At 40.0% G+C, this 26059-nt stretch overlaps 6 protein-coding genes across 16 annotated transcripts; 3 read left to right on the top strand and 3 right to left on the bottom strand.

The window, feature by feature from the left end:
- The first annotated feature begins 646 nt into the window (after positions 1 to 646).
- On the top strand, positions 647 to 13213 carry LOC124176115 (mitoguardin). 3 transcript variants are annotated; one of them, XM_046556975.1, is made up of 10 exons: positions 647 to 1021; positions 1115 to 1236; positions 1384 to 1534; positions 1653 to 1796; positions 10965 to 11155; positions 11283 to 11429; positions 11532 to 11644; positions 11737 to 11905; positions 11996 to 12229; positions 12444 to 13213. In XM_046556975.1, exons 2-10 carry the CDS (start codon positions 1141 to 1143, stop codon positions 12759 to 12761), a joined length of 1563 nt encoding a protein of 520 aa, XP_046412931.1. In that variant the 5' UTR covers positions 647 to 1021; positions 1115 to 1140; the 3' UTR covers positions 12762 to 13213. The 3 variants fall into 3 exon arrangements, with proteins under 3 accessions (XP_046412931.1, XP_046412932.1, XP_046412930.1); XM_046556976.1 differs by having other exon boundaries at positions 647 to 1236; positions 1668 to 1796; XM_046556974.1 differs by having other exon boundaries at positions 647 to 1236.
- Positions 3421 to 8663, bottom strand: LOC124176118 (protein unzipped). Of its 2 annotated transcripts, none has more exons than XM_046556979.1 (5): positions 8227 to 8663; positions 5260 to 5494; positions 4777 to 5174; positions 4383 to 4717; positions 3421 to 4263 (listed from the first exon to the last, which is right to left on the bottom strand). In XM_046556979.1, exons 2-5 carry the CDS (start codon positions 5492 to 5494, stop codon positions 3738 to 3740), a joined length of 1494 nt encoding a protein of 497 aa, XP_046412935.1. In that variant the 5' UTR covers positions 8227 to 8663; the 3' UTR covers positions 3421 to 3737. The 2 variants fall into 2 exon arrangements, with proteins under 2 accessions (XP_046412935.1, XP_046412934.1); XM_046556978.1 differs by having other exon boundaries at positions 8231 to 8662.
- Positions 12665 to 18966, bottom strand: LOC124176125 (putative protein PTGES3L). Of its 5 annotated transcripts, none has more exons than XR_006869306.1 (5): positions 18394 to 18966; positions 18179 to 18303; positions 17987 to 18094; positions 16777 to 17833; positions 12665 to 15286 (listed from the first exon to the last, which is right to left on the bottom strand). XR_006869306.1 is itself a non-coding variant. In XM_046556989.1 (5 exons), exons 2-5 carry the CDS (start codon positions 18534 to 18536, stop codon positions 17712 to 17714), a joined length of 498 nt encoding a protein of 165 aa, XP_046412945.1. In that variant the 5' UTR covers positions 18537 to 18586; positions 18854 to 18872; the 3' UTR covers positions 12665 to 17711. The 5 variants fall into 5 exon arrangements, 1 of the variants encoding a protein (XP_046412945.1); XR_006869307.1 differs by having other exon boundaries at positions 12665 to 15068; positions 17192 to 17833; XR_006869305.1 differs by having other exon boundaries at positions 12665 to 17331; positions 17613 to 17833.
- Positions 18967 to 19005: 39 nt separating this feature from the next.
- On the top strand, positions 19006 to 19879 carry LOC124176126 (actin-related protein 2/3 complex subunit 5). Its single transcript, XM_046556990.1, has 3 exons — positions 19006 to 19350; positions 19435 to 19507; positions 19575 to 19879. The coding sequence occupies exons 1-3, from the start codon at positions 19214 to 19216 to the stop codon at positions 19812 to 19814; spliced, it is 450 nt and encodes a 149-aa protein (XP_046412946.1). The 5' UTR covers positions 19006 to 19213; the 3' UTR covers positions 19815 to 19879.
- A 21-nt stretch (positions 19880 to 19900) lies between these two features.
- Positions 19901 to 21520, bottom strand: LOC124176122 (programmed cell death protein 10). Of its 4 annotated transcripts, none has more exons than XM_046556983.1 (5): positions 21148 to 21520; positions 20789 to 20966; positions 20568 to 20700; positions 20327 to 20491; positions 19901 to 20259 (listed from the first exon to the last, which is right to left on the bottom strand). In XM_046556983.1, the coding sequence occupies exons 1-5, from the start codon at positions 21217 to 21219 to the stop codon at positions 20166 to 20168; spliced, it is 642 nt and encodes a 213-aa protein (XP_046412939.1). In that variant the 5' UTR covers positions 21220 to 21520; the 3' UTR covers positions 19901 to 20165. The 4 variants fall into 4 exon arrangements, with proteins under 4 accessions (XP_046412939.1, XP_046412940.1, XP_046412941.1 ...); XM_046556984.1 differs by having other exon boundaries at positions 20568 to 20697; positions 21148 to 21515; XM_046556985.1 differs by having other exon boundaries at positions 19901 to 20240; positions 21148 to 21510.
- A 538-nt stretch (positions 21521 to 22058) lies between these two features.
- Positions 22059 to 25967, top strand: LOC124176120 (ubiquitin-like-conjugating enzyme ATG3). Its single transcript, XM_046556981.1, has 6 exons — positions 22059 to 22331; positions 22420 to 22608; positions 22689 to 22937; positions 23093 to 23242; positions 24985 to 25112; positions 25195 to 25967. Exons 1-6 carry the CDS (start codon positions 22260 to 22262, stop codon positions 25355 to 25357), a joined length of 951 nt encoding a protein of 316 aa, XP_046412937.1. The 5' UTR covers positions 22059 to 22259; the 3' UTR covers positions 25358 to 25967.
- The last annotated feature ends 92 nt before the right edge of the window (positions 25968 to 26059 follow it).

Genomic DNA, 26059 nt, shown 5'->3' with positions numbered 1-26059 from the left:
TGGCTGTAATTTGAACCAAGCCGCCTCTCGTCGTTTTCACATGTGGAAAGCATAGAGATATTATACGTAGCGTAGGCAAGGTATAGGAATAAAGTATAAGTGGAAAGGTTAGACGGACAGAAACAGAATATTGCTGCATATGCTGAATTTTGCTTATGCGGAATCTTTTGTTGGTCATTGGTTGGTACTTATTAGTGCTTTTCCAACCTTTAATTGTCCGCCGATTATCTGTAAAATTTGAAAAACAAATACCCTCCCAAATAAAAAAAAAAGTAAGACTGTAGTTATGCGCTAGTCCCGTGAGTTTGTTAATCCGTTCAATCCGAGCACATTTTAATTGCAATGTATGTACAATTCAATTTTCCGTGTTGACAGTTTGTGGGTCGTTTGAAGATGATTGATAACGCAATCCCGACATTTAATATATTAAACACCTATAAACGATCAACAAACAACTGCCAAGTACGGGTAATTGAATTTCATTGCAATTTACAGTTAAATGAGGAGCTGTCGTAGGTTAGTAGATGCGCTAGAATTGGACAAATTCAAATGACTAATGCCTAACTACAGTCGTTTTAGTTTGATTTTTTTTTTTTTTGGAGAGTAATTTTTCTTTCAAATTTTACAGGTAATCGAGGAGTATTGAATGAAGGCTGGACAAGCGATTAAATACCAACAAACGATTCCGCGCAAGCAGAACTCAATTCGATCCTAAAATACAAGTAAGGGGCTAACGTCACTTGAATTCCCTAGCAAATTTTGTTTTATTAATAACGACCAAACTATTAACTATGAAACGTCGAGAATTCACTATCAAACACCAAACAATGATTTTAAAGCAATCAACTCATTCGGGTGTTAATGAGGGGCTATACTTTTTCCAACGGAGTAAAAAGTTACGAACATCCATCTAAGTTCTTCTTCTGGTACAACCCAAGTAGTCCGTGTCAAATTAGTTCTGATAAAGTGCGTGCAATAACGTAAACAGAGCAGAGGGCGAGGGTCAATGGGTGAGGTACTAGTAAGTGAAGTGCAGACAGAATCGGGCTTGCTGCCCGGGCGCGCATGTCGGTTTACTCGAGTGCGGCATTAGTGGTTATTTTTTTGTCTTTAGATGATATACGGATCAAGAAATAAATAATGATGTCGATTTTCAATGTGAAAAATATGATCGGGCAATTCAACTCCAAATTTGTCATTACTCTGCCGTCGATCAATTTATCTCGAACGCAAAAGGTGGGTGCGTGATCGTAGTCTGGCTCAAAGAGTTGGGTTAATTTTCTTGCGGTTGCTCGTTTTCTTACATAAGTATTGAAGTTGGGGCAATATAATTTTCAATTCTGCCAGTATGTTTAAATTATTGCTATTCTATTGCCTTTACAGATTTTAATTATTTGCCTAACAAGTGGAACGCTCCTGTTGGGCGGGTTAGCCCAATTTTTGAAAAGGCGCAGACGACATCCAGCTTCTTTTGCTAGAAGATACCCCAGAGACGTGAGACATAAATACATAAATGGAAAGAGTTCAAACTTGGGTAAGATATTCAACCTTATTTCATTGAAATCACATTTGAATTACGACAGTCGGTTTATTTAAAAAATGTGTTATATATACTATTCTTCAAAGAATTTTCACCTTTGAATTTTACAAAGATGCTATATCCCAAGTATCCTGGGCAAGGCGAAGCGAAGCCAGTACTCGGAGTCACGTCAGTGACCGAGCCTCCCTGATCTCGTCAGTTCCAGGTGGCCCCGACGGTGATGTCAAGCTCACGCCACAACAATACGGAGTACTCGGTAAGTGGTACGCAATTGCAATATATAGAGTTGGAACAATTTTTTTCCCATTCAGGGATTTAAAATTAATTTCAGCATGAACAATGACTCTTAGAACAATTATCGTATTGGTCTGATTATAAGTTGACCCGCAAGTTTACGACATTGGGAATTTTTTTCTATAGATTAAATATAAGTCAAATCTTATGAGAAAATGAGCTATTATCACAGGTGTATTTGTTGATTAATATTGCATTTTTTTTTTGCCTACATTGCATCAATAAAACTTCAATGTATTGTATAAATGTCTCATTTTGATCGTGTTGATACTTCAGACTGATGCTATTCGAAAAAACTGCAGTTTGAATCTTCATGATTTGTGATTTTATTGGTCAAAATCCTCTACTTATATTCAGACCAGTATAGTATATCACTTATGCGAGTCAACCTTATCCTCTGAGAAACTACTTAGTATGGCACGATTCTACTTGAGAAATATACACTGTATAGATGAAAGGCCATGGGCATGAGTCATTATGGAAAAATGAAAGATGTATTTTAAAATAGAATCTTCGGTGGGCAATATCCTAGTCGTTTCTCTTACTGAATTTATTGCAAAAACATAAAATCATAAACGCTGTACAGTCGTAAATCTTGCAAATATATTGACCCAAGTTGGAAGGAAATTAAAAAAAACCATCGAATTTTTTGTATAGATATATACATTGCAATTATATATACACAGTAATGTACAATACAGCAAAGAAGCCGGGAACGATTACTTAAATAAATATACATAACTGAATACAAAACGCCCTTGGCGTTCTTATATGAAGCAGCACTTTTATTATTGATATTATTATTATAATAATATTATCAGATTGGTACTGCTGGTATTCCCATTTTTGATTGAAAATGAAATACAGAAAAGACGTTATGTTGACTTCAAGATTCAGAGCCAACAATACTTAGAAATAAGTATGTGCGGTCACACCATACCTGCCATCAGGTATCCAATGCTTTGAGTATAATGCTTACACAAAAACTATATTAGCTGGATTTGACGCCACACACGCTGTACAAAAATGCTCACCAATATTAAACAAGTGATAACATAATAAATTACATCCTACCAAGCAAGGCTTGGCAGCTGAAAAGACAAGTATATATTACTACATGCTACAGATATATAGAATATCTCAGGTAAGTTCATTACACTCGAACTCACGTTGCTCTTTTACAAACCTTAGCTTAGAAACTTGTGTAAAATTATACGGCCATCTCAAAAATATAGCATAGCTGATTAAGATTTCTATTCATCTTTTCCTTTCTTCCTATCTTCAAATTATTATTATTTACGCCTTTTATTCGTACTCACTCCCTCATTTACGAGCGTAGTGCGAGTAGTGGAATGTCAAGAATATTTGTCGGAAGTTGAACGGCACACGTTCATCTTTTCTTTTCTCCATTCCTCATCATTAACCGCTGTTGAAAGCTAATTTATACATAATCATAATCCATTGGACTGAAGTTGCTTGTACTTGGTAAACTATGAGACTAGCTCATGATGGATATAGATAATCATTTTATCTTCCTAATAAGCTAAATAATGATGTATTATTATCATACATATTGAATATCAAGATTTTCTTTTCTTTGTGTTTTTTCTCTCTTTTTTTTTTTGAAGGCAAGCGTATGTCAGCACCGAGATCCCGTCATCAGAAGGAACCATCTTGTAACATAGCCAAATAGAATAATTTATTTTTAAGATTTTCATATTTTTTTTCTTTTTCTTACTCCCATTTTCCACGAAATTTCCGTCATCGTATGTATATTCGGTACACTTGGAGCGATATAAAATTAATTCGTTCCCACGTATTAACGAGTGATATATATACTACATATTGCGTTAACGAGAATTTAAATGGTATTTTATACTGACAATAAAGGTCGTCGCAATAATCATGTCGCCCATGTATGGGACCAGTCGCTGAGGGCGAACAGGATTCCTCCGGCGAGGATTAACAGCTCGGGATAAACAATGCGAGGAGCGCTGCTTCCCTCCGCTGGACCGAGCTTATTTTTTAGGGATTGGGGGCTGCGGTCGTCAGCCTGCATCTCCGTTGTGCCTTTTCCGCCTGGTGGAATAACCAGATTAAAATTGGGGTCATCGGTATCTTTTTCACCGTGATTTCGTCGCCCCTCGGTATCGGATCGCGAACGCGGTCGTTCCGTTGTCGTCGTCGTTGTCGTTGTCGTAGTCGTCGTCGGGACCAGGGTATAGTTACTCAGATAGTAAATAGGTCCAAAATCAGGATTGACATCGATCATGCTTTCTTCGCGATAAAAACCGTTTATCGTGCGTGGTGTCTTGACTTTGTCCTTATAATGCGAGATCAACTGCGCCGTGTAGGAAAGTTCCTTGTCTGTGTAGTTCGCCCTGAGTGTCACGTTCACCGCGGTACCCGGCTCGAGGTACATCTTCACTCTGTAAAATACAGAAACGTGTGTTAACTTGTTATATATTCTATTTGAGAAACTGAATAACTAATAGAGCCGTGAACCAGCGAGGTAGGTCGATTCCAGAAGGGGTTAAAAAAAACTCACGTGTGAACGCTTTCGCGATGTTCGTTCACCTGGCTGCCCCATTGTACGTCTGGTAATTTCGTATTATTAGCAAGGGTGATCGTGGTATTCAGTCCTTTGAGCATCGCTTGTCCTTGTCCCCAGTATGCGGAATAGTTGTAAGAGTAGGCGAAAGCGTTTGCGACGGTCACCGCATACGAGCCAACGTTACTGAGAGTTGCCTCGCCGAGTACCCGAGACTGCCGTTTTATAATTCGGTCTTTGAACTTTTTGAACTTGACCGATTTCAGTTCGTAAGATACTGGCTCCCATTCGACGAGGACCTCGCCGGAGTCTGCCGAGTCTTGGACACCGTTCTGAAATAAGAGTGACATGGATAATCGTGCTCGTGTCTTACAATCATACGCCTTCTTACCTCTTTTACGTAAGTGATGCTGCCGAGATTGTCGCTCGGGTCGTACGTCCCTATGTAGTGGGTATAGCCGACGATCTGTTCTGTAAGGTCGGTTTCTTGCTTTGGTCCCTCGTGCCGCGCTACGTAGGTTACTTCAGCTGAGGCATCCGCGGTTGCGACGGAACCTATCTCGGGTACCTGTTTGAATTTATCCCAGTAGCGCCAATCGAGGCGCGCTGCTTTCTCAACGTTTTGAAGAAGTTCGTACCGCTGGTATGAATGTACGTTGCCGAGAAGCGTGACGACGCACCGTTTCTCACCTTCAACCTGGCCTCCGGCCACCCAAATAGCGTTGTGAATTGCCCGACAGACAAATATCGGTCTCGATTCGGTTTGACTCGAGCCTGTGCTGGGATCAACTGTATGGAAAAATTCATATGAAAAAACGATGATTGACGATACACGGGACTTGAATATGTCGACGTTACAAAAGGCGCGTCGCACCTTCCAATCCAGAGACAAATTTGATGCCCCCGATAACGAGGTCGTTGTTCCCTTCGGTTTCGGCCTGGTTCTGAGGCAACCATCTGAGGATGCTAGAAGTGACAAGCTGGTTGAACGACGATAGAACGTGTACGCTATTGTCGCCGAGTGCGAAGGTGGCCAGGAATATCAGCTGTACTAGGCTAAACGCTGCCGGTTTCACCGGTCCGCGTGTATTTCTGCATGTGATAATCATCTGCAAAATGGCAAGAATGAGCACACCGACACATATGACATTTGTGATGTGACACCGAGTGGAACGGCATTCACATCGAGTGGCATGTGTGTACCATACATATTCGCACGGTATAGGTATTGATATATACTCAGCTAACGCCGGACATGCGACATTGTGGCGCTAGGAGTTATCGATCGCCTGGCAAGTTTTCAGTGCACCGCCATTGGCGTGGAGGTACGCAGGGCGCCCTGGCGTTACCATGATAACGCCCCGCACCTACCTTGGGAAGAAGGAGAAGTTGAAAAGATGCAGCCGGCGCTCTCTCGTCTTTACCCATGTCTTATACCACTCCAATCACCACGGGGTTCTCTCCCCTGAATGCACGCATGAACGACGGGTTGCAGCCTCGCGGTGCTTCAGGAGTAATCGCGGCGCGCTTAAGCGGATGTCGCGTATTTCTATAGAGCCATGGGTAGATTATATGCGTACACACGTACGCGATTGCAGGTTATCTACACGTATCTATAGGGCCGGTGGGTTACGACATTCGCGAAGCGAGGAGCCAATTTTGTCCAAACATTTCCTGCGATTACGTACGATTCTTATAGGGCATAAATAGGTATGCATAGGTATTAATGTATAACCGGTGGTCCGAGCGAAGTTGACTCACGTTATACGCCCTGCTTCTTAGAATTTGTCAGTGGTGTGGAAAAGAGATACGACATCATGCGCATTGCCTATAGATATAGATGTATGCGGTATAACACTACCAATTGTCGAAGAGAAAAAAATGTGGAGTACAGAAAGGCGAGAGATGCTGATAATTCCGTACGTCGCCTTGCTTATGCCCGGTGGTGCAGTGTTTTGAAACAAAACACGCCCGCTGGCAAAATTTACTCACTATATGCGCAGTCCTTTCGCATAGCTATGGGCAGCGTTTCTCACGACGTGCTGCAGCAGCAACTTTCTTCTTTATACAAACGCGTACCTACCTAAAATTCGTCATCGCACGATGTATGTACCTGATTCCGAAAATCTGTTATAATTCATCAAATTCACTAGCCCGTGACTTACCGCTTCCGGTGAAGCAAACTATATGCTCATCTGACTCTCTTTCTTGCTCTATACCCCTCGCGTTCGCTCGAATATCGACCGAATCAAACCCCCGCACACACATACACGCACACACGTCTACATGCTTGTAATACGAACAAGGTCGGCGACGGGTTAAATTATCAGTTGATTTGATAACTTTCTTCAAAAAGTCGAGTAATTCACCACGGAGCGAGCCGTCGCAACATTCAAGGGCGATGATGCAGCAGCCAATTGAATTATATTTATCTACCGCATAAATCGCTATGAGCACGAGTGGTCAGAGGGCAAATTGTGACTCTCCGGTATAGGCGTTAGGTGTACATAGATACGGACACGTTTAAAAGTGAACTTGTATAAATGCAGGTCCGTCCTCCTCCTCCTCCTGCCGCTCACTGGATTCACAGCTATGACGAAATAGAAAGTACATATATCGACTGACAGAGTTCTTCTGCACTAAACCGCGATTTTTTATCCAACTTTTAAACTGTCATCATTGAATATGGAGAATCGTTAACGCAGGTGTAATTCAAACTGAGGGCATTCTTCGCATGTAGGACGGCCCTGGATTTCGATGTTATTGACATACCCTGCAAGTATACGTCATCACCTTTTCAGACTAATTTAGAGCTGGCTCGCTACAAAATGCCATGGGTGATAGCCCTGCCTCGTTAATGCGGCAATTTGTGTTTAATTGCGTTTCAACTTTTTACCCATACGTATTAGACTATCACCTAACGAAGCACAGAGCTTTGCCCCGTACGATAGTCTTTACGAAACGGAGCTATTAATTCTCTCACCCAGTCATTTCTAACGCTACAATGGGGCTGATTTTTCGGAAGGCTACGAGTAATTAACTAATTAACGTTATACGTGGCTGAGCCGTTGTGGTATAGTATATACCCTCATCACGCAACCACGTCAACTACAAACGACAATAACCATGAGCCGAGCTCAACTCGTGATTAAAGTTTTACAGGAGCGGCCGCGAACTACAATCTGCGAATGACTCGGCCCTTAGGGACGGATTTTCCAAGTGAAGTATGACCGAATTATGGGAATGAAATGGTTCGAGTGCGAAGAGCAGGTCATCTAGGAAGGGTGATGGAATGAGAGCATTAATATATGAATTCCTTTTACCGCGAACGTGGACATTACAGTGATTAAGGTTGAACGTTAGCTGCCACGAATAACAATTTGTAAATGACTCGGTATTTAGTGGCGGATTTTCCCCCATTGTATTATGACCGCATTTTGAGGATGATAAATCAAACGGGGTTACCAATTCTGAAAACGGTGGTTGATTGAAACTATTAATGTTCTCCGTTTGCTACCGTGTACTACGCGGACATTACGTAGGCTGTGCTTGGAACCCGAATTTGTATTGAAACTACGATTACGTAGTCCATCGATTCAAGGTCGACGGCATACGCGAGGCTATAATGCGACGATAATTATTTTTTCTCCTCATTGGATTCCCTCGCTTAACCAACCGAAATTTCGAGATCTAAGTGTCGCCTTGAAGTTTCCATAATTCATGAGACGAAAGAGAACGCCGGCAGACCGAAGTCGCGCGGGCTCAGAAGAATTGAAGATGAAGGAGTACAAGAAGCACGCAGGCGATTCCGATCTTCGCGTTACATTCGTTGTATACATACTTACTTTGAGTGATCCGTCGTCAGCATATGAGTTATAATCCGGATTGTTCTTCAGAGCCTAATGGGACACTGAAAGACTTCTTCGACGCGTTTCCTCTAAGCGGAAATGAACACAGCTCATAATTCGTCACTCCGCAATAACGTACCGGGTATTTTGGCAATTCCGCAGATGATTCCGAATTGAGGTACAAGTCAAGAGAGCCGTGTGGAAATAACGGTGTAACACAAACTGTGCCGATTGGCACTTGGCCCGGCGATTGGGTATGTAAGGTATGGCCGGGCAAAAAGTGCAACGAAAAAAAAAAACAACGAAAACTCGAGAGTAGAACAACGCCGGGTGAAAAAGCGCAACTATTATTCTTGGTACAGTACGCACTGTACTGTTACAGCAAACGTCTTCGGGACCAGAAGCCAGTCGACTGAGGACCAAGGTGCACCACTCTGAAACAAACGGCTAGACCTCGACACTGCCACCGTCACCGCTATTCTCTCTCCCCCCCATTGGCCACTCTCTCTCTCTCTCTCTCTCTCTCTCTCTCTCGCTCTCTCCCTCTCTCCCTATACCTTCTTGCTCTCCTTCTCCCTCCGCGTTTCGGCCCTGGCCTCAGCTGCCGCCAACATCCCCTCTCCATTGGATGACACATCCTCCAATAACAAACCTGGGGAGGATTACGTCACGCGAACGCGCGTTATTGACGCAGATCGAGTTCCCCTGCAGCACCAGCATCAGCACCAGCATCAGCATCAGCAGCAGCAGGAGGGGGAGGAGAATGGGAAATGTTGGTCACAAAACCAGAACCAAGGAACAAGGGACAAGGGCGCACAGGCACACGGAATTCCCACCCTCTCCTACCCTCTCCTCCTGATTCAGCATCGAACGTTTTCACCTTCTTACCAGGTTCACGTGCACGAAAGACATGCCAGAATATTTCTGCAGGGGATGCAACCCCCTGTCAGCCGTACGTCTACATGTTGTTGCGTAGCTGCGTATACCGTATACATCATATACATCATATACATGTGTAGTAATTCATCATGCGTATGGATGTAGCAGTAGCATGGGATGCATTCAATGCACTTATTGTTAGAACGTTGCATATAAGCTCCGCCGCACCCGCGGCGTCAATTGGATATTATGTTTCGGACGGTCTGATTGCCGCGAAGGATTCCGCATCCGGCCCGCGTGCCTTTAATTAGAGATTGAACGCCGTCGTTGTCTTACGTTACGTTGGACCTTGACGTCGATTCCCGATTCCCGATCTTCCCAATCAAGGTATTTTCCACGCATATATATATATATAGGTATGTGTATCTATATATATATATATATATATATATATACACGTATAAGGTATATCACGTGTACAGATTATAATGTGACACGGCGAGTTATACGCGAAACGGCGGAGAAGGAACGAGCGTTGAATACAACAGCGAACGGAATGCATCGTGTAACGTAACGTATAACATTCACAACCGGTTGGCGTCGACCTGCTAATAAAACGACAGCAGATAATACGCCGAGATGATTACGTCAGCTAGGTACATATGTACGTTTTGCCCTCCACGGATAGAATCGCGCACCGTTTCACGTTCGCACGCCGGAATAAATCCCTCTGTCTCTGGTTACCGTCATAGTTGTTACAGGAGTACGAGAGACGAGATTCACGGGTCACAGTAGTTGTAGCTATACCTATATATTGTACCGTTATAACTCTCATGACGAGTTTGTAAAAACTGTAATATTGTGTTCAACCATCGTCGACTGGTCTGCCGATCGCCTCTGCTTATTTCTTACACTTGTTCTTATGTACATACTTATATACGAGTATACTACAGAGGCCCGGAACGCAAGTACACTTATCTTCCAGGGTATAACGGGACTGCAGGGAAACGAACTAGGTATACGTCGATGTGTAACACCGCAACTCCGCAAAGTGTTACGATCATCTCTGAAACAGTATCCCCGGTCCTGAAATCATTTTTCAGCATACCCGTATTAATATAACGCTTATCATGGTACATTGTGTAATAAGGGAATAATAGGCTTTTATTCCCGTGTTGCATATTGGACTTTAGTCCAGAGTTTAGCTGTAGTCACTTTATTGACTTGAGAAGTGGGACCAATATGGAAAGAAACTGAAAGCTGTATTTGCTGAAGGCAAATGCTACTTCTTCCCCGTTTTTCAGATCAATAAAATTGAGTAAATGATGGTTTAAGTTCGTGACTGTGTTTGGTGTATGATTAAATTTTCATTGGTTGAAACAGTCAATGATGATAAGATGCAATTCATAGAATGATGCTTTTATTACGACGTTTCGCAGGACCCCGTTAAGAAACCTGATGATGGCAGGCGGGGTCCTGCCGAAACGTCGTAATAAAAGCATCATTCTATGAATTGCATCTTGTCATCATTGACTGTTTCAACCAACGAAAATTTAATCAAAATTGAGTAAGGAATAAAGTACTTTGTACGAACTGTATAGCTACATGAAGCGTGAACTTATGTCGGACGAAACAAACTTAAAATCAGAAAGGTTTAAGAGACGTTAAGCCCATTCTTGAAATCGAGTAGTGATTCAAAGTTTGCGGTTTTTCGACAACGCGTATGCGATTCGTGAAAAGAATGATCGCCGAGCTTTACAACTATCCCATGGCACTCCAATTTAAATAACGAATTGTCCCATTTTTCCCAGTTTATTCCCTATTGAGACTTGATACCTTGGCGCGTTTCCAGGACTCGAGGCACTCGAGCGCGCCATATACTGCTGGGAGGATGCCCTTACAGCTTTCAGCTCCTCATTGAATTGCGGAGACGCCCTTGCTCTACCCTCCAAGGCCGACGCCGCGTTCACTCACGATGTCCAGGAGCTGCTTGACCTCGGTTACCACATACAAAACACCGCCGAGCTCCTCTTTATAGATCAGGTGAGCTCGTCGTAATTCGAATTTCATTCAATCGGCACACTACACTACTCATTATGGGCACCTTGAGTGCAGCTGCTACTATCAGTTCACTGCGTCGTTACACATGGTCCTGTTTTGTATTCCACAGCACTCCGTACTATTCCGTAACGAAAGTGACGCGGGCAGCGAGGAGAGCCGGAAGCACTCCGTATCAGGAACTCGAGCGTCTTCCACCCACAGGGATAAACAGGACGCGGCGTCATCCCCAGAGTCATTTGAATCGGCCCGCGACGGGGTAAGCGCCGCCCATCAGCGAAGATGTATACGTAAGAATTGTGCAGTTGATATTTGAATAATAGTTGTTTCATGTCCCTGCGACAAATTGCTCGGATTGTAGGTGGCCGATCTTCGGGAGTTTGAGGAGTTCTCGGAGTTTTTTCCGCACTTTGAAAAGCAGAAGTTGTACCACACGGCGCTGAAGCAACACGAGGACAAGGGCATACCTTGCAGGTAAATTAACGCTCTCACCTCGTCATGATGTCTCATTTCCGCCTTTCTGTAATCGTTTCGCGTTTTCACTCATCTCCGTCGCTGCCACATAGGAAGTTACACACGGAGTTGGTTAAGTGTGGTTCCGATGTCGAGTACCTGGCCAAGGTCCACTGCCTGCGGCAGGCTTTCTCCAGGTTATTCGCCTGGCCCGCCGCCGCCTCGTGGATAGCTGACATGGGAAGGCAGCTGATCAGTGATCTGATCGTATACGCGGATAGGGTCGGTATTGTTGTGTATTCATGAAAGCCGCATATACCTACTTCCAGCCTCGAATATCAACGGAAAGCGTTTCTGTTTCTTGTTCCACAGGACCCTAAGGACTATCTAACGCACTACGAAGCCATGCTCGACTTTCTTCAGGATCCAAGTAAGCGTAGTATGATGCAGGAGGAACTTTCGGGGCGAAATGTAAAGTGCATCAATTTCTACGACGTGTTGATCGACTTTATACTACTTGATGCTTTCGACGAGGTCGAGAAACCACCGTCGTCGATAAAGGCGATACTCCAAAACCGATGGATTTCAGCGAGTTTCCGTGAAACGGTATAATACCTTCTAGCCACAGTTGATTACCCCGCGTTTCCCCATTAAAATAATTATTGTGTACGCGACGCGTAACGGCATCCGCCGAGCGAAAACCGAGGATGGAAACACTGTTCAAATACGATTGTGTATACGAGCGGTGCCTTTAATCTATCTGGATATGGTGCATCCATATTAACATTGTGCATTTACTAACGGGAAAATCAATTTACAGGCCATAGGTACAGCGGTGTGGTCCGTGCTAATGGGAAAGCGCCAGATGCTCAAATACAACAAGGGTTTCCTAGCGCATTTCTATTCTATTTCGGAACAAATATCACCGGTCTTGGTCTGGGGTTTCCTAGGACCCGAGGGAAGCCTTCGTGCTACTTGTTACTACTTCCGGGAGCAGGTCGTCGAATTTCTTGTTGATATATTCAATTTTTTCAAAGTTCGCTATACCACGGTCGATGAGCTGGCCGAGGACATCCTCAAGGAAATAAAAACTAGGGTGGGAAACATAAATCAAAGACTTTCACTGGAAGGTTGTTAAAAAATGCTGTATTATAGAAATTTAACATTTGTAATTGATTAGACTAACCGGAACGAGTTATCGTTCAAATAACTGGGCTGACCGCCTTAATAGTGAAGGTACAACGACTATACGATTAACGGGTAATTCGCTTTACCCGTAAACGTTTAACCGTGTGTTCAAATTTACGTACATCTAAGGTATAGACGAATTCGTAGACAGTGGTAGATATGATCTGTGCCGTTCTTCTCGTTAGCTTTATGTAGCAATAATTAACTCGACGGTGATTGCCGTTCGTTGCTGTGGGTACGCTAAAAGATTCACTATTTCAGAACGAAGGAAGAAAATTTCATTATCGTTTTATTCGTGATGTACAGAGTGCTGGTGAATTAAGCAAGGTGCCGACTAGTCTGCAGGTGATTTGTAAGACAAGTAAACTGCGTAGAGTTCGCTTTAATCTTGTAAATAATAGTCAAAAACGAAGCAGACGATATTCTGTAAAATACTAATAATATTTCACACAAAGCGCATCAAACTGATTAATATCTCAATTTCTATTCAACGCATATAATTAATACGTGCATAGATGTATATAGGTCTGAGTAAATCGTATGTACATACGTAATTTGTACGAACATGATTGAATCACGCGTACGGCAAAATCCTGACTTTATATTATAAAATACACTTTTGTACTTTTTCCTTTTTTTTAAACAAAGATCGCCCTAGGTTGATTTATTTTTCATCACTATTCTTTGCATGAGATTTCACATGCAATGACGTTAGATTTTAATCGAACAGACAATTTCAACATTCCAGATTTTATTTCTATTTGATGTAGTAGCAATGATACCTAAATACGTGTATCACCCTATATTTTAACCCTTTCGCCATCATGAGACTGAACAGATCAACGAGAACAGCAAATTAAGGGTTCTCTATAATTAGCGTTGCTTTCAGAGAATGCACAATATGCATCTAGTTCTACTGACAAAAGATTCAAATTATTGAAAAATCAAGCGTTCCTCGAGTCGTGCAAAAGGATGAAGGCAAAGAGTAAAGCGGGTGGTTCATGATGTGCAGTTCCGCCTGATATACAGGCATGTAAACATTTCAATCAAATCGATATTTAACCCCTTGCCCTACAATTTAAGTTCTGATCGCCCATGCTATAATAAACAGCAAGGTCGGTTGCACGTTGAGCCATTTTACAGTTTGGATAAATGTTCGAAGTTATGCCAATTGCATACGTCTCATGATATGTAAACATGTGTAAGATACAACCGGTTTAATTTCTTAAGGTGTTTGATAAATAATTACAAACAATTCATCAGTGAAAAAGAAAGATTAATAAATCAACAACATTTTATTTAAATTCCTGAATAAATGCTTATATTAAATTATAAACATTTTAAAAAACATGTAACAGAAAGTTATTAAGCTTCAATTGTATGGTAACTTTCGAAGCATATTGGTACATCCAATGTAATTTTAAATCTTTTGCACTCCTATGTTGTTTCGCTACGTTTTTTTACTTATATCTTGTACAAACTTTACAGGCTCTTTATGGCTTTGTTTTCGATGGTGTTGGGTCTATATTCTTGAAAAAATGACCCCAATGTTGCGTGTGGAGTCTCTGGGGTAAAACTCCATTCAAAAATCACCCTCATCGTTTATATTCTGGTAACGGCACATTTTTCATTAATGACTCGACTATTTCAATTTCATACTTAGCATGAGTGGCTCTGTTTTTCTCTAGTATTTACTTTGTTGGACAAAATGTAACAGTTCAAAAGTTCAATATCAAGCATGTAAAAAAAAACTGTTCAGTATCCTTTTGCATATTCCTTCATAACAGAGAAGCACACTAGCATTTGGTCTTGTGGATAAAGTCCAATCATTCCTTTGTTGTACTCAATGACACCTTTGGGTTTTGAAGTAGGATTGAATTGATTTTTGCCTTATGCAGCCATTTCTGCTGTTTCGTGTTTCGTAGAAATAATATAAATGTCACGTTTATATTTATATTTTTATGTCAGTATTCCATTGCAGCTTTTCGTTCTGCATTCTTCTTTTTTAAATTTTGCTTCAACTAAATCATTTGGCATATTCTTTCTGTTCAAATCTACTGTTCCGACAGCATTAGTTTTACTGTTAATTAGTTATAACCAGTTTTGGTGCAGTGTACCAATTGACTAAGTATAAAATATGTCCTTTACGTAACACTGACTGTGATAGCTCTTAAACAACATTTTCAGAATCACTGTCATTAGAATTTATTTTATCACTACCTGAGTATTTTTTTAGAGACACAGCAATAACCCGATTCTGAATCACATAATTTATAAAATTTAATACCATATCTAACTAGTTTTCTTGGATTAAATTGTTTATAAGATAAGCGTCTCTGGTATTATTGTCCCTTATCTGTTTTCTTAGTTATTTTCATTGTCGATTCACTGATAGCAATGTCTTCTTGCATCGATACACTTTTTTAGATCATAGATTAAAAACATTCGTCACAAGTTTTATTTTGCGTAATTTATCTGTAATGTAAGTCGTAATGTTCGTGACAACCGTATGATTCTATTTTTCTTTTTACCTTAATATTCCTGCCTTTAGATTTTTCGTTATTTTATTTCTTGTTACTGCTCTATATGAGGTATTCCACACCATTTCACCTAATCGGTGAAGGTCACCGACGCCGATCTTGGTGTCAATTTTTTTCTCAATTCGTCTATCGAAAAAAAAAGAACATGTGTTCGGCCGTTTTTCGATTAGGCCACCTGTGTCGATTTTATGAATTTTCCAATTTTTCGGCACTTATGATGGTGTAACTCCTGAACGAATCGGAAGTCCATAATTTCCTTTGGAGGAAAACTTGATTGTAACTGGTCGAATGCAAGTAAAAAGTGTCAGGAAAATTAATGGTGTCGCAATTCAAAAAATTTTAGAATTGTGTGGTTGGAAAAATTTTCTAATTTTTTTTTCAGAAAGCTTGGACTTATTGACACATTTTATACTTGTATCATTTTTTGAAAAGAATGAAAGCTCTTGAAGATAGAGCCAGTTGGAAAAAGTCTGTTTCGAAAAAGTTGAAAAATCGGAAAATTCATAAAATCGACACAGGTGGCCTAATCGAAAAACGGTCGAACACGTGTTCTTTTTTTTCGATAGACGAATTGAGAAAAAAATTGACACCAAGATCGGCGTCGATGACCTTCACCGATTAGGTGAAATGGTGTGGAATACCTCATATGTTACTGATTCTTGTCCAACATTGCCATGAACATGATGAATCCTATCTATCTGTCTGTTTATGATTATTTGCAAAATGCAAACATCTACAGTGAAACTTCTCTTAACGGACGCCTGTTCATAACGGACAAGTTAGAAATCCCAGGCAGAAAAGCCTAATGGAAAATATACCGCGTAGTAACAGACACTTCTCTATAAGGGAGAAGATTTCCAGTCCTGAAGATGTCCACTATTGGGAAGTTTCAGTGTAGTTATTTGCAGAAATCTTTTCATTCGCATTGTTCTCTCAATATTAGGCTTTCTGTCAAGGCCCGTTTACAATTAGACCAGTTGATTTAAATTTTTGGTTTCCTAACTTGAGCCACCATTATACATAATACAAAATATATTTTTATTTCACCATAATCTACAGGAAACCAAGTTTCTTCTATTTTTCGTCTTTTTTTTTCATTGTTTATTCTTTATTGCTGTTACAATATTTTCCCAAAACATATTATCAAATATTATATTTCGAATTTCTATTTATTTTTTGTTTGCACCTAATTGCAGTAATATCGCCACTTTCATGAATATCACCACTGTTACTATTGCTATTAAAAATATCTATCAAATCATTATTCACAATGCTAGCACAACTATGACTGTCCTCATCAACACTAAATTTTCTTTCTAAAGACATCTGTTAATATGTTTAAGAAAACATATTTGAATGTTTGAAAGAGCACAAGAGTAACACATAACTGAGACTATATGACATGGGTGAAAATTATCCACGAACCTGACACGTTGTGTATCACATTTGGCCAGATCGACGTGCCACAGCTATTACACAATATTATAGGTGAACGGTCCAATAAAACTTTTCGTTCTGAAAACTCATGTGTGTGCTGATCATGTCACTGATATTACCACACATACACATGTTTCTTGTCTATAAAATCCATTAAAACTTCCAATTTCTCACCCTCCAATTATAATGATTTGAGATAAATTCTCCAATTTTGAACGGGCGAGGGGGGGGGGGGGTCGTAAAAACTCACATCACGTAATTTATGGGCAAGCCTACCATGCATACAGTTATTGATAATAATTTTCATTTATTCGTAGAAACAATGTAAAAAAAAAAAAAAAAAAAAAAATACAACAGCTAGGCTGTATTCTTAACTTTTAACTAGGTAAAAAATCTTACTTACGGGATGAACAGAGAATATCACAAATTAACTCGGAGAAAAGAAAGGCCGAAAGTTGACCGAATCTACCTAATTTATAACCGTTTCAGAGTTTCACAATTTATCGGGCTGAAGCTGGTGGCCACAATTAATGAACAGCCACGCTAAAGTTAATAAAGGTAAGGTATGACAATGTTGACAGGATAAGTGTTAAAATTTACCACATTATTCTATTTGAAAGAAGTTGAGTCCGCCGGCTACTAATTCCCCCCTAATAACCTCAGATCGATCAGAAAACGTATAGGTTAGATATAACTGTGAACTGTAAATAAAGCTTTGCTGTATTAGCAACAGCCGAACGTCATATACAAGTAAAAGAATTTAGCTAGGTAATTAATGAAACATTTCATTTACCCATGGAAATTCGTTAATTACACTTTGGTACCTTTTAATAGTTTGCTTCAATGAATCCAAGTAGATTGCTCTTCACACCTCATTAGAATGAGATTTGGAACCTAGTTCTATTAATCCACTTCAAGAGATGTTAAAAATCGAAAATCATATTGTTCTCCTCTCCAGCAGACTCATCTTCATCCGAAGATGGTACATCTGGCCTTATATAGGATATATTATGTCTTCGTTTGAGGGTAGCAAAGTCTTCTCTCTCTGGAAATATATTGAACAGTCAATTCTTGATCTTTGCAATGTATATGGTTTTCTTTGTGCATATATATATATATACTTGTGCATGTATAAAATTTGGTTATTTGCTAGGCTAAGAAAGATTGTTCATTAAATATAATATCGAATCAATCATACCATTCCAATCAATCTCTTTTTTGGGTTTGATTGAGGCAAGGTGATCAAGGTCCACAAAAATATGTGGACATGCTTTTCTTGAATAAATTAACCTTGGCCAGGGAGTCCCTGGAAACAGAATAAAATACTAGCTTTTAGATGATATCGACTCCGGAATAGCTACATTTAGTAATGGATTATGTACATGCTTACACTTTTGAACTTTTGGAAGGTAAACTGTGACTTCTCTTCCAGTTGTTTTATGGACAGTTTTCTCGGCAGTGATTGCACCAAAAAGATGCAGGTAAATATAGTAATCGACGCCGTCTACAGACGTGCTGAAAAGATCAAACATTGATCAATGCAATCCTGGCAATTATTAACAGATGCACGGTAAACCCACCAAAATTGTTTAGCAGCGTTCATACCTGAATTCAAACTCGTCTGTTCTTACGCTAAGAAAGTAATCGTCCACGTCGTGAAGCATTATACGAATCACGATTTCCGCATCCGTCTGATACCAATAAATTCTTGGCTTTCTCAAATTGCCAATTAACATTGGACAATCCATCTAAATGCAACAAGGTTTGATCACGTGTCCCGTTATCCGCAGAAGCAGAACTGTCAATATATTTGAATTAAAAATGATGATGATGGTATCAGGGTATTGTTTACAATTCCCAACATCAATCACACTTGTTGACAGCCTGCGGCTGGGCTGATGTATCTAATATTTTTTGCTTTTTTTTGTCTATGATACTGATATCTATAAAGAGATGGACACACGATGGAAGTAGATAGGTGGAAACGTTGACCCGACCAGTAACTAAAAATTACATAAAGGACTGTCAACCATGGGGACAGTATGCCCTATACTTCCCGACTTACCGACTCGGCACGGAATTACATAGGTTTGCAAAGAACAGAATTTACACGCCGCTATCTGCATCGGTACCGGGGGTACCGGGTCTGCTTCCCCCTGCCCATTCCAGAGAGAAGTGGGAGAAACACCCCGACATTCCCTCGACACCATGAGCACATCTTGCGGCGTAAATCGATACTACGAGTTTTAGACACTAAGCGGGTCTACCCGCACCACCGTCTTTGCAAGACCTGTATGTAAGACCGTGGCCGTGACCAATATGGAAGAATGGTGCCCGCAGCTGTCAAGGCGTGTCTGAGGAACCCTAACCTAAACTGACCGCGAACGTTAACGTCGTGACTAATCGTGTACGAGTGACAGTTACAATGTCAAAAAACACTTCAAGCTCAGCTTTTCGAAAAATTGATGTCGACCAGTACAATGAAGATAATTTCAAAGAGGAAGAGGGTGACGGCGGAACTGCTGGCCCTGATGAGAATGAAATCATTACACTTCTTGGACAATATCCTTTACATCCGCTTTAATCTGTGCTTAAATTTGCAATCTTTCAGTTCAAAAATAAATATTTTCCTTATCAAAGACTCAAGGGGAAAAACGTGGAAGCTCTGATATCCGTACTCAAGTCTGCACCTCTCGGATGCAAGAATCAACAAGTAAAGGTAAATTGCAAAGGGTTGCTACGTTTTTGACCAACCTATTGATTCTGATCAACAACGATTTTTATAGGACAATGCTTTGAACCTTACACTTAAGGTTCTATTGAGCATAAAATCAAATCAAATTGAAGACGCCGTAGCAAAATTGGACAGAGATCTGGTTGATGTATTGATGAAGTACATATATAGAGGTTTCGAAATTCCCTCTGAAGGGAGCAGCGGGCATTTGTTGCTCTGGCATGAAAAAGTTTACAACGTTGGAGGTGTTGGAAGTATTGTCAGAGTTTTATCGGATAGCAAACAAGCGTAAATGGAACAAGATGGAAATGAATTGCAAGAAATGTGTTATCAATAAACTGTTTTAAACTTGGTAAATGTGGCCAAGCAAATAGACAATTTCACCCTGTTAAACTAGTTTATTTTTATTTAAATCTATGATAAAGGGGAATGGGACAGTAATTCAGACAGGTAACATAGGTGGGTGTATACAATATTTGATTAGTCAACAACACGGTGCAGTTGGGCACTACGTAACATTAGTCACGAGTTTGCAAGAAACTGCTTTGCCCCATCGATTTTCTGCTTATCTCAGTATTACATTAATCAATAACATTTTTCCCAAGAAAATCTGCCATTCTTCTTTGCACTAATTCATTCGCACTTATTCTTGACTGTAACCATTATCATATTCGTCTGATGAATCAAGTAGAGCGCACTCACAAAGACTGCGTTTGCTCTGAAAAGAATGTCGAAAACTGCAGGTAAAGATGGTAAATATTGCTCATTCCACGACTTGATTAGTAACAAAAAAAAAACACTTACTGCCCTTCCTTGAAATATTCTTTTAATGTGTTGCTGAATCTTTTACTGTACTTTACAAACTCTCGTTTGCGCTGTTCCAAAGCCTGCTTTCCTGCTGATCCTGGTATGAACCCAGCAACCTCATTTACAGCATCCAGGAGCTTCTTGATTGCGCTAGCAATCTCTCTGCACAGAAACGATTGAGCAACTAAGCACATATTTCTTGAATAATTTTCAGTTAATGTACCTGGAGATCACTCACTTAATCGTTTCGAGAAATGTTTTCCGATCAGTTATTTCATCAGGGATCCTACTCAAAATTTTCTTCAGCGAAGCAGACTTCCGGTTTAATTCTTGGAAGGCATCCTCTGACCGAGCTAAGCGATACTCAACTACTGAAAACAATTTATAATATTGTGTATAATTAAGAATATTTGGATGTGTCATGGCGAAGTTATAAATTTACTATGTTTATTCACACACCATCAATGTCAGAAGCAACCCCTTGTAGTCGTAGAATGCTTTCATTCATATTGAGGTTGAGATCAGCTCGGCGCACAATCCCCAAGACGAGATCATGCGTAATTCCAGGGTGTGAACTCTCTGCCTTTGAGAGAGCCGCACGTAAAGTCTGTGCAGCGCTTACATTTTGCCGTTCCAGCTGTACGTAAAAAAGTAATGCGATCACTTTGGAATCCCTTGATTAGAAATTGCAAAATAGATAGTCTTTGCAGGTATATCCAGACGCAATCGTGGCGAGAACGATTAACGTGTTATTATACGATTTAGAGGTTAACAGGTTGACCCTTGAAAGGCAAAAATAAAAAGGTCACAGTAAATACCTTCGATAATATCGGACGTAATATTACGGGAAGGACGAGTGATGTAACTGGGGTCTCATCGCCCATTGTCATCCTTCACAAATTTGAGGTTCTCAAGGATATACGGAAGAAAGGCTACGCGCACTACTTAGTCCTCTACCCGATTGCACCCAGGAGAGATATACATCAACAGCAAGACAGAGATTAGATAAAGTTTTCAAATTCTCATCGTGCAATAATTGCGCCCCGACTTATTCCGACAGCTGTCAACAAACTCTACGTTAAATAAAACAAGGTTAACGAGTCCAGGGAAGACTTGTCGGATTTGTGGCAATGAAAACGGACATGACACGGAGAGAGTTACCTTCTATGAATAAAACGGTATACAGCAGGCTCGTGGGTTTTGTCCAAGTGCTGCGGCCGACAAACTGAAAGAATACGAAGTCTCACTAATGGTTATATACTTATATCAATCGTCTCAGTGAGTTTCGTATCTCAATAGGTCATCATCCATGTTTATGCGGGAGCATTTATTTTACTCGTCACATGCCTTCTACCAGGGTATGGACACTCAACAGTTTTTGAGGCAAATTATTCGTCGGTGTGGACTGGGCTATAGCCAACATAATAACAGTTTTCACTAACAAAATTATAGGAATTTCATATTTTTTCCCCCAATAGTTGGTACATGTTGATTACGACGACCTCTGTTGATACTTACAAACAATAATCAAACCTCCTTCAAACAGTTTATCATTAACATTAACTTCATACAAGCCAATTATCAAATCTCCAGAGGACGCCTCGATATGTCAGTGATACCACTTAAACTTAATATATGGGAATTTTACATCTTATTGTTGTGGTATGGCCCTGGTCCACTGCGCTTGAATAAGGAGTGGAGGGGAGGTCTAAGTGTCCATACCCTGCCTTCTACTGGGCCAGGTGAGCTTGTGTTTTGTGACGAAAATCGATCGATCGTCGTCAAAACACAGATGAGTCGTTCACCCATCGACGTCGGCATGAATAAATTCATCCGGCATTAGTCCAGCCTGGTCGCGAGTACGCATAAAAATACCAGACAGACCTGTAGATAACTTGATAAAATCGCGACTCCTGTGTCCATCGTTACAATGCAGAGCGTTATCAATTCTGTCAAAGGAACAGCGCTCGGGGTTGCCGAGTATCTGACCCCGGTTCTAAAGGTACAATTGTCGTACTACAATGTCCCCTTTATTTCCACCTGCTCTGTTATACCTCTGTCCTTACTAATTCACAGTATGCAATTCGCAGGAGAGCAAGTTCCGAGAAACCGGAGTTTTAACTCCTGAAGAGTTTGTCGCTGCCGGTGATCACCTTGTTCATCATTGCCCTACGTGGCAATGGGCTACTGGAGACCAAGACAGGGTCAAATCATACCTACCAAAGAACAAACAGTTTTTATTGACTCGTAACGTGCCATGTTCACGGAGATGTAAACAAGTTAGTAAAACTTGGGCTATGCTCTGATATGAGTTGAACCGTCAAATTCTCGGTAAACATTTTACATTTGATATTTCTAGATAGAGTACTGTGAAGATCAGGAACGTGTTATTGAGGTTGATGATCCTGAAGGTGGATGGGTCGATACCCATCATTATGACTCAAGCATTGGAGGAATAGATGAGAAAGTTACAGAAATGACATTGGAGGAGGGACAGCCCAAGGGTGCTACGGGAGCTGCAGATACAGATGATGATGATGAGGATGATGAGGAGCCAGCAGATATGGAAGCGTTCGAGGTCAGCGGTCTTTTGGATGAAGATGACAAGGTACAGATGAAAATCTTGGTTGCACAATGATGCACAATCTGTTTTTTTTTTTTTTTTAATGATCTTGACCTTGTAGTATAAGTGATGTTGTGGATCTTGGAAATGTTAGTCATTATTTAACAACAAGTTTGTTTGTTTGATCTATTTCTCTTTAGTATACTTCGGAATCGACGCGAAAACCTGTTAATGAAGAACGCGATTCTTGTACCGATGGAGAAATTATACACACACGCACATATGATCTTCATATCACCTATGACAAATATTACCAAACCCCTCGGCTCTGGCTCTTTGGGTATGATGAGGTAGGTAGTTTGAGGGTAATGGGCTGCTGTCTAAATTAAAAGTTGGGAAAAGAAGAAAAACTGTTTAAAAAGTCTAGCAATATTATTTGCGCCAATGATAGTGAACTCGAATACAGCAACGTCCTTGCTATGTATATAATATAAATGATTCCAAACAAATTAGAGTACCTAAAGTTAGCATATCAATAATTGAAAAAAAAGTTCTATAAATAAGAATGTTTAAAACAAATGATCTCTGGCGTTTGTGACTCAATGGGCATTCGTTTGAGCTTATCTTGTTTATCATTGAGATTTTTAGAGATAGTCTGAAAAAATTTTACACATAATTATCTCCAGATTGGATAAAAATAGATTTGTGCAAGTACAGTAGGATGGATGATTGTCAACAATCATTATTGCACGTTATGACTATAGTGCAATGTAAGATTTCTTGAATGTTTTTTAACCAATTTGTGAAACAGGGCACTGAGCAAAATATGATCACAGATATTAGATTCGGATTGAAAACACCAGATTTTAGGCCGGGATTGATCAGGAAATTACGTTGTTTTACGGGAAAAAATGTATCATTTCCTCATTTTTTCTAAACATTATTTGAAGACCCCAACTGTGCTTCGTATACTCAGCCAAATTTACTTTTGAAATAGTACATTATGCAATTTGTGTGCAAATATTTGCATATACTATTTTTCCTAACGAGATGTGCACAATTTGACAGCATTAATAACTCGTACGTAATATTAATATATTAATAATATTATAGTTTGTGATTCATAACATTCTGTCGTTAGCCTTGTTAAGGAAATTTCACTTAAAAAATAATCGGTCCTTTTAGAACTGTATTAATTGTATAATGTATGAGGCAGGTCGAAGGGGTAAGCCACAAATGCTCGTGACATGTCCGAATCATTTATGACCGGTCGTTTTACATCACTAGTTGCACTACAAGAAAGGGACATTCCGATTGTCTTCCCACACTAGTGCGGGAATGTATTATCTCGTGTACCCATTTGAGTTTGAAAAATTGAATTCTGCACACTCAGTTAGGAAAATAGGATTATTCGATCTTCATTTCTCTTTGCCCATCTCATATATAATGTAGCGTACCATTCATTGTAAAAGCCATTCAACATTTTGCTAATTTGGTGGCAAAAGATGAGGGAATACTGAAATTTCTGCCAGGAAAAGTCAGGGGCTATTCAAATAGTATGTTATGCTTGGGGAAAAGGAGATACCTTAAAAATTTTTACGTTGCCTTTAATGGAGGCAGGAATGTATGTAAACGATTTTCAAATTTATTCATTCCCATCAGTTGTTTTGATTGGAACTTTTTTTTGTTAGGTAAAATGGGGGGAGAGAGGGGGTTTAAGTTTGTTATGTATCTTTTTGGGGCGAGTTGGAGATCATTAAAAGTTGTGTGGGGTGCAACAATTTTGAAATTTCACGTTATGTGTACCAATGGGAAAGTCAGGGAATTTTATTTCAATAAAAGTGTTGCCACCCTGTTGATATCATAGCTTGCGCTACTCGAATTTCATTTCTATTGTATAGTAGGAACATTGTTTCATTCATGTTTACCATCATTGGTACAAATAACACTGCTGATTTGTGGGCGGATTTTTCTTTTCGGCATTTTGATTCAGATAAAACGGCTCATCCATCCTTAAATTTTAGAGAAATCAAGTTTAAGCTGCTACCTTACAGATATATACAGTACCATTTTGTACATATGATACTTTCAGAGTCGCAAGCCACTGAGTGTTGAGGAGATGTATGAAGATGTAAGCCAGGACCACGCAAAAAAAACTGTCACAATGGAAACTCATCCACATCTTCCTGGTCCACCTATGGCATCTGTGCACCCTTGCAGGTATTAGACATGGGCTGGCACCCTATATGTATTTACTTTTACAGGCACAGTTTTTGTACTGAGAGATGAAATATTTTTTTAGGCATGCTGAGGTGATGAAGAAGATCATAGAGACAGTAATGGAGGGTGGGAGAGAGCTGGGCGTTCACATGTACCTAATTATATTTCTCAAGTTTGTTCAGTCTGTCATTCCCACAATTGAGTACGATTATACACAGAATTTTATGCTTACCACTTCTGGCTAGGTGGATGCAATAGTCAGGTGAAAGTAATGCTACTTAATAATTTAGCAATTTCATTTTTAATGGCGTGCACCATCCAGAAAACGCTAGGAAACAAATAGCGTGCTGCCATGAAAATGGAAACCAAGTCAACAAGCGTACCATGATAAGTTTACAATTACAATCCTGGAACCATAATCAGCTATATAAATCTAATTAATTAATACTCACAACGGTAATGCGACGCCTAAGTAATTAGCTTCTGATATATTGCCTACTGCAATGAGTTACTTCTTGCCATTTTTAGATTAAAAAAGGACAGATTCTTTTATCAAACTGATTTTTCCAAGCATAGCTAATTACTTATATTGCCTGTTATTATAAAGATGATGCCAATTTTTAAGAACATCATCGATACTACTGATTATTACCGGATGATTGTTACTGTCTTCGCAGGTGGTAAAGTTCTGTTCAAAATCGATGTTTTGTAGTCTAACGAAAACTACACGCGCACTAACGAATATGTCGGATTTCAGTACTAGATTTATCTTCAGGTTTAATTAAATGTGCAGAAAACAACACAAAATAATATTAATCAATCTTTTGCATCTGCAAATAAACTGATTTAAAAATACTGACCCAAAAATGGATGTTTCATGTGCACTTCGAATTATCATGTAACGCATAATTCATCCCCGATCCTAATCAGATTTCTCAAGTTGAAAT

Source organism: Neodiprion fabricii, chromosome 2 (assembly GCF_021155785.1).
Source record: "Neodiprion fabricii isolate iyNeoFabr1 chromosome 2, iyNeoFabr1.1, whole genome shotgun sequence".
In the NCBI taxonomy this organism is placed as follows: Eukaryota; Metazoa; Arthropoda; class Insecta; order Hymenoptera; family Diprionidae; genus Neodiprion; species Neodiprion fabricii.
Note: the sequence above shows the minus strand (reverse complement) of the source record. Positions and strands in the feature narration are given on the sequence as shown.

Coding starts and splice junctions, on each gene's coding strand:
- LOC124176115 (XM_046556975.1), top strand. CDS start 1,141: ATGATGTCGATTTTCAATGTGAAAAATATGATCGGGCAATTCAACTCC. Junction 1,797..10,964: donor ACAACAATACGGAGTACTCG/GTAAGTGGTACG, acceptor GCGCGTTTCCAG/GACTCGAGGCACTCGAGCGC. Junction 11,906..11,995: donor TGATCGTATACGCGGATAGG/GTCGGTATTGTT, acceptor CTTGTTCCACAG/GACCCTAAGGACTATCTAAC.
- LOC124176118 (XM_046556979.1), bottom strand. CDS start 5,494: ATGATTATCACATGCAGAAATACACGCGGACCGGTGAAACCGGCAGCG. Junction 5,175..5,259: donor ATTTGTCTCTGGATTGGAAG/GTGCGACGCGCC, acceptor TTTTCCATACAG/TTGATCCCAGCACAGGCTCG. Junction 4,264..4,382: donor CATCGCGAAAGCGTTCACAC/GTGAGTTTTTTT, acceptor TGTATTTTACAG/AGTGAAGATGTACCTCGAGC.
- LOC124176125 (XM_046556989.1), bottom strand. CDS start 18,536: ATGGATTGTCCAATGTTAATTGGCAATTTGAGAAAGCCAAGAATTTAT. Junction 18,304..18,393: donor ACAGACGAGTTTGAATTCAG/GTATGAACGCTG, acceptor TGATCTTTTCAG/CACGTCTGTAGACGGCGTCG. Junction 17,834..17,986: donor AAAAGAGATTGATTGGAATG/GTATGATTGATT, acceptor ATATATTTCCAG/AGAGAGAAGACTTTGCTACC.
- LOC124176126 (XM_046556990.1), top strand. CDS start 19,214: ATGTCAAAAAACACTTCAAGCTCAGCTTTTCGAAAAATTGATGTCGAC. Junction 19,351..19,434: donor ATCATTACACTTCTTGGACA/ATATCCTTTACA, acceptor TCAAAGACTCAA/GGGGAAAAACGTGGAAGCTC. Junction 19,508..19,574: donor GCAAGAATCAACAAGTAAAG/GTAAATTGCAAA, acceptor CGATTTTTATAG/GACAATGCTTTGAACCTTAC.
- LOC124176122 (XM_046556983.1), bottom strand. CDS start 21,219: ATGACAATGGGCGATGAGACCCCAGTTACATCACTCGTCCTTCCCGTA. Junction 20,492..20,567: donor ACATTTCTCGAAACGATTAA/GTGAGTGATCTC, acceptor GTTTCTGTGCAG/AGAGATTGCTAGCGCAATCA. Junction 20,260..20,326: donor GAATATTTCAAGGAAGGGCA/GTAAGTGTTTTT, acceptor CTTTACCTGCAG/TTTTCGACATTCTTTTCAGA.
- LOC124176120 (XM_046556981.1), top strand. CDS start 22,260: ATGCAGAGCGTTATCAATTCTGTCAAAGGAACAGCGCTCGGGGTTGCC. Junction 22,609..22,688: donor GTTCACGGAGATGTAAACAA/GTTAGTAAAACT, acceptor TGATATTTCTAG/ATAGAGTACTGTGAAGATCA. Junction 23,243..24,984: donor GGCTCTTTGGGTATGATGAG/GTAGGTAGTTTG, acceptor TGATACTTTCAG/AGTCGCAAGCCACTGAGTGT.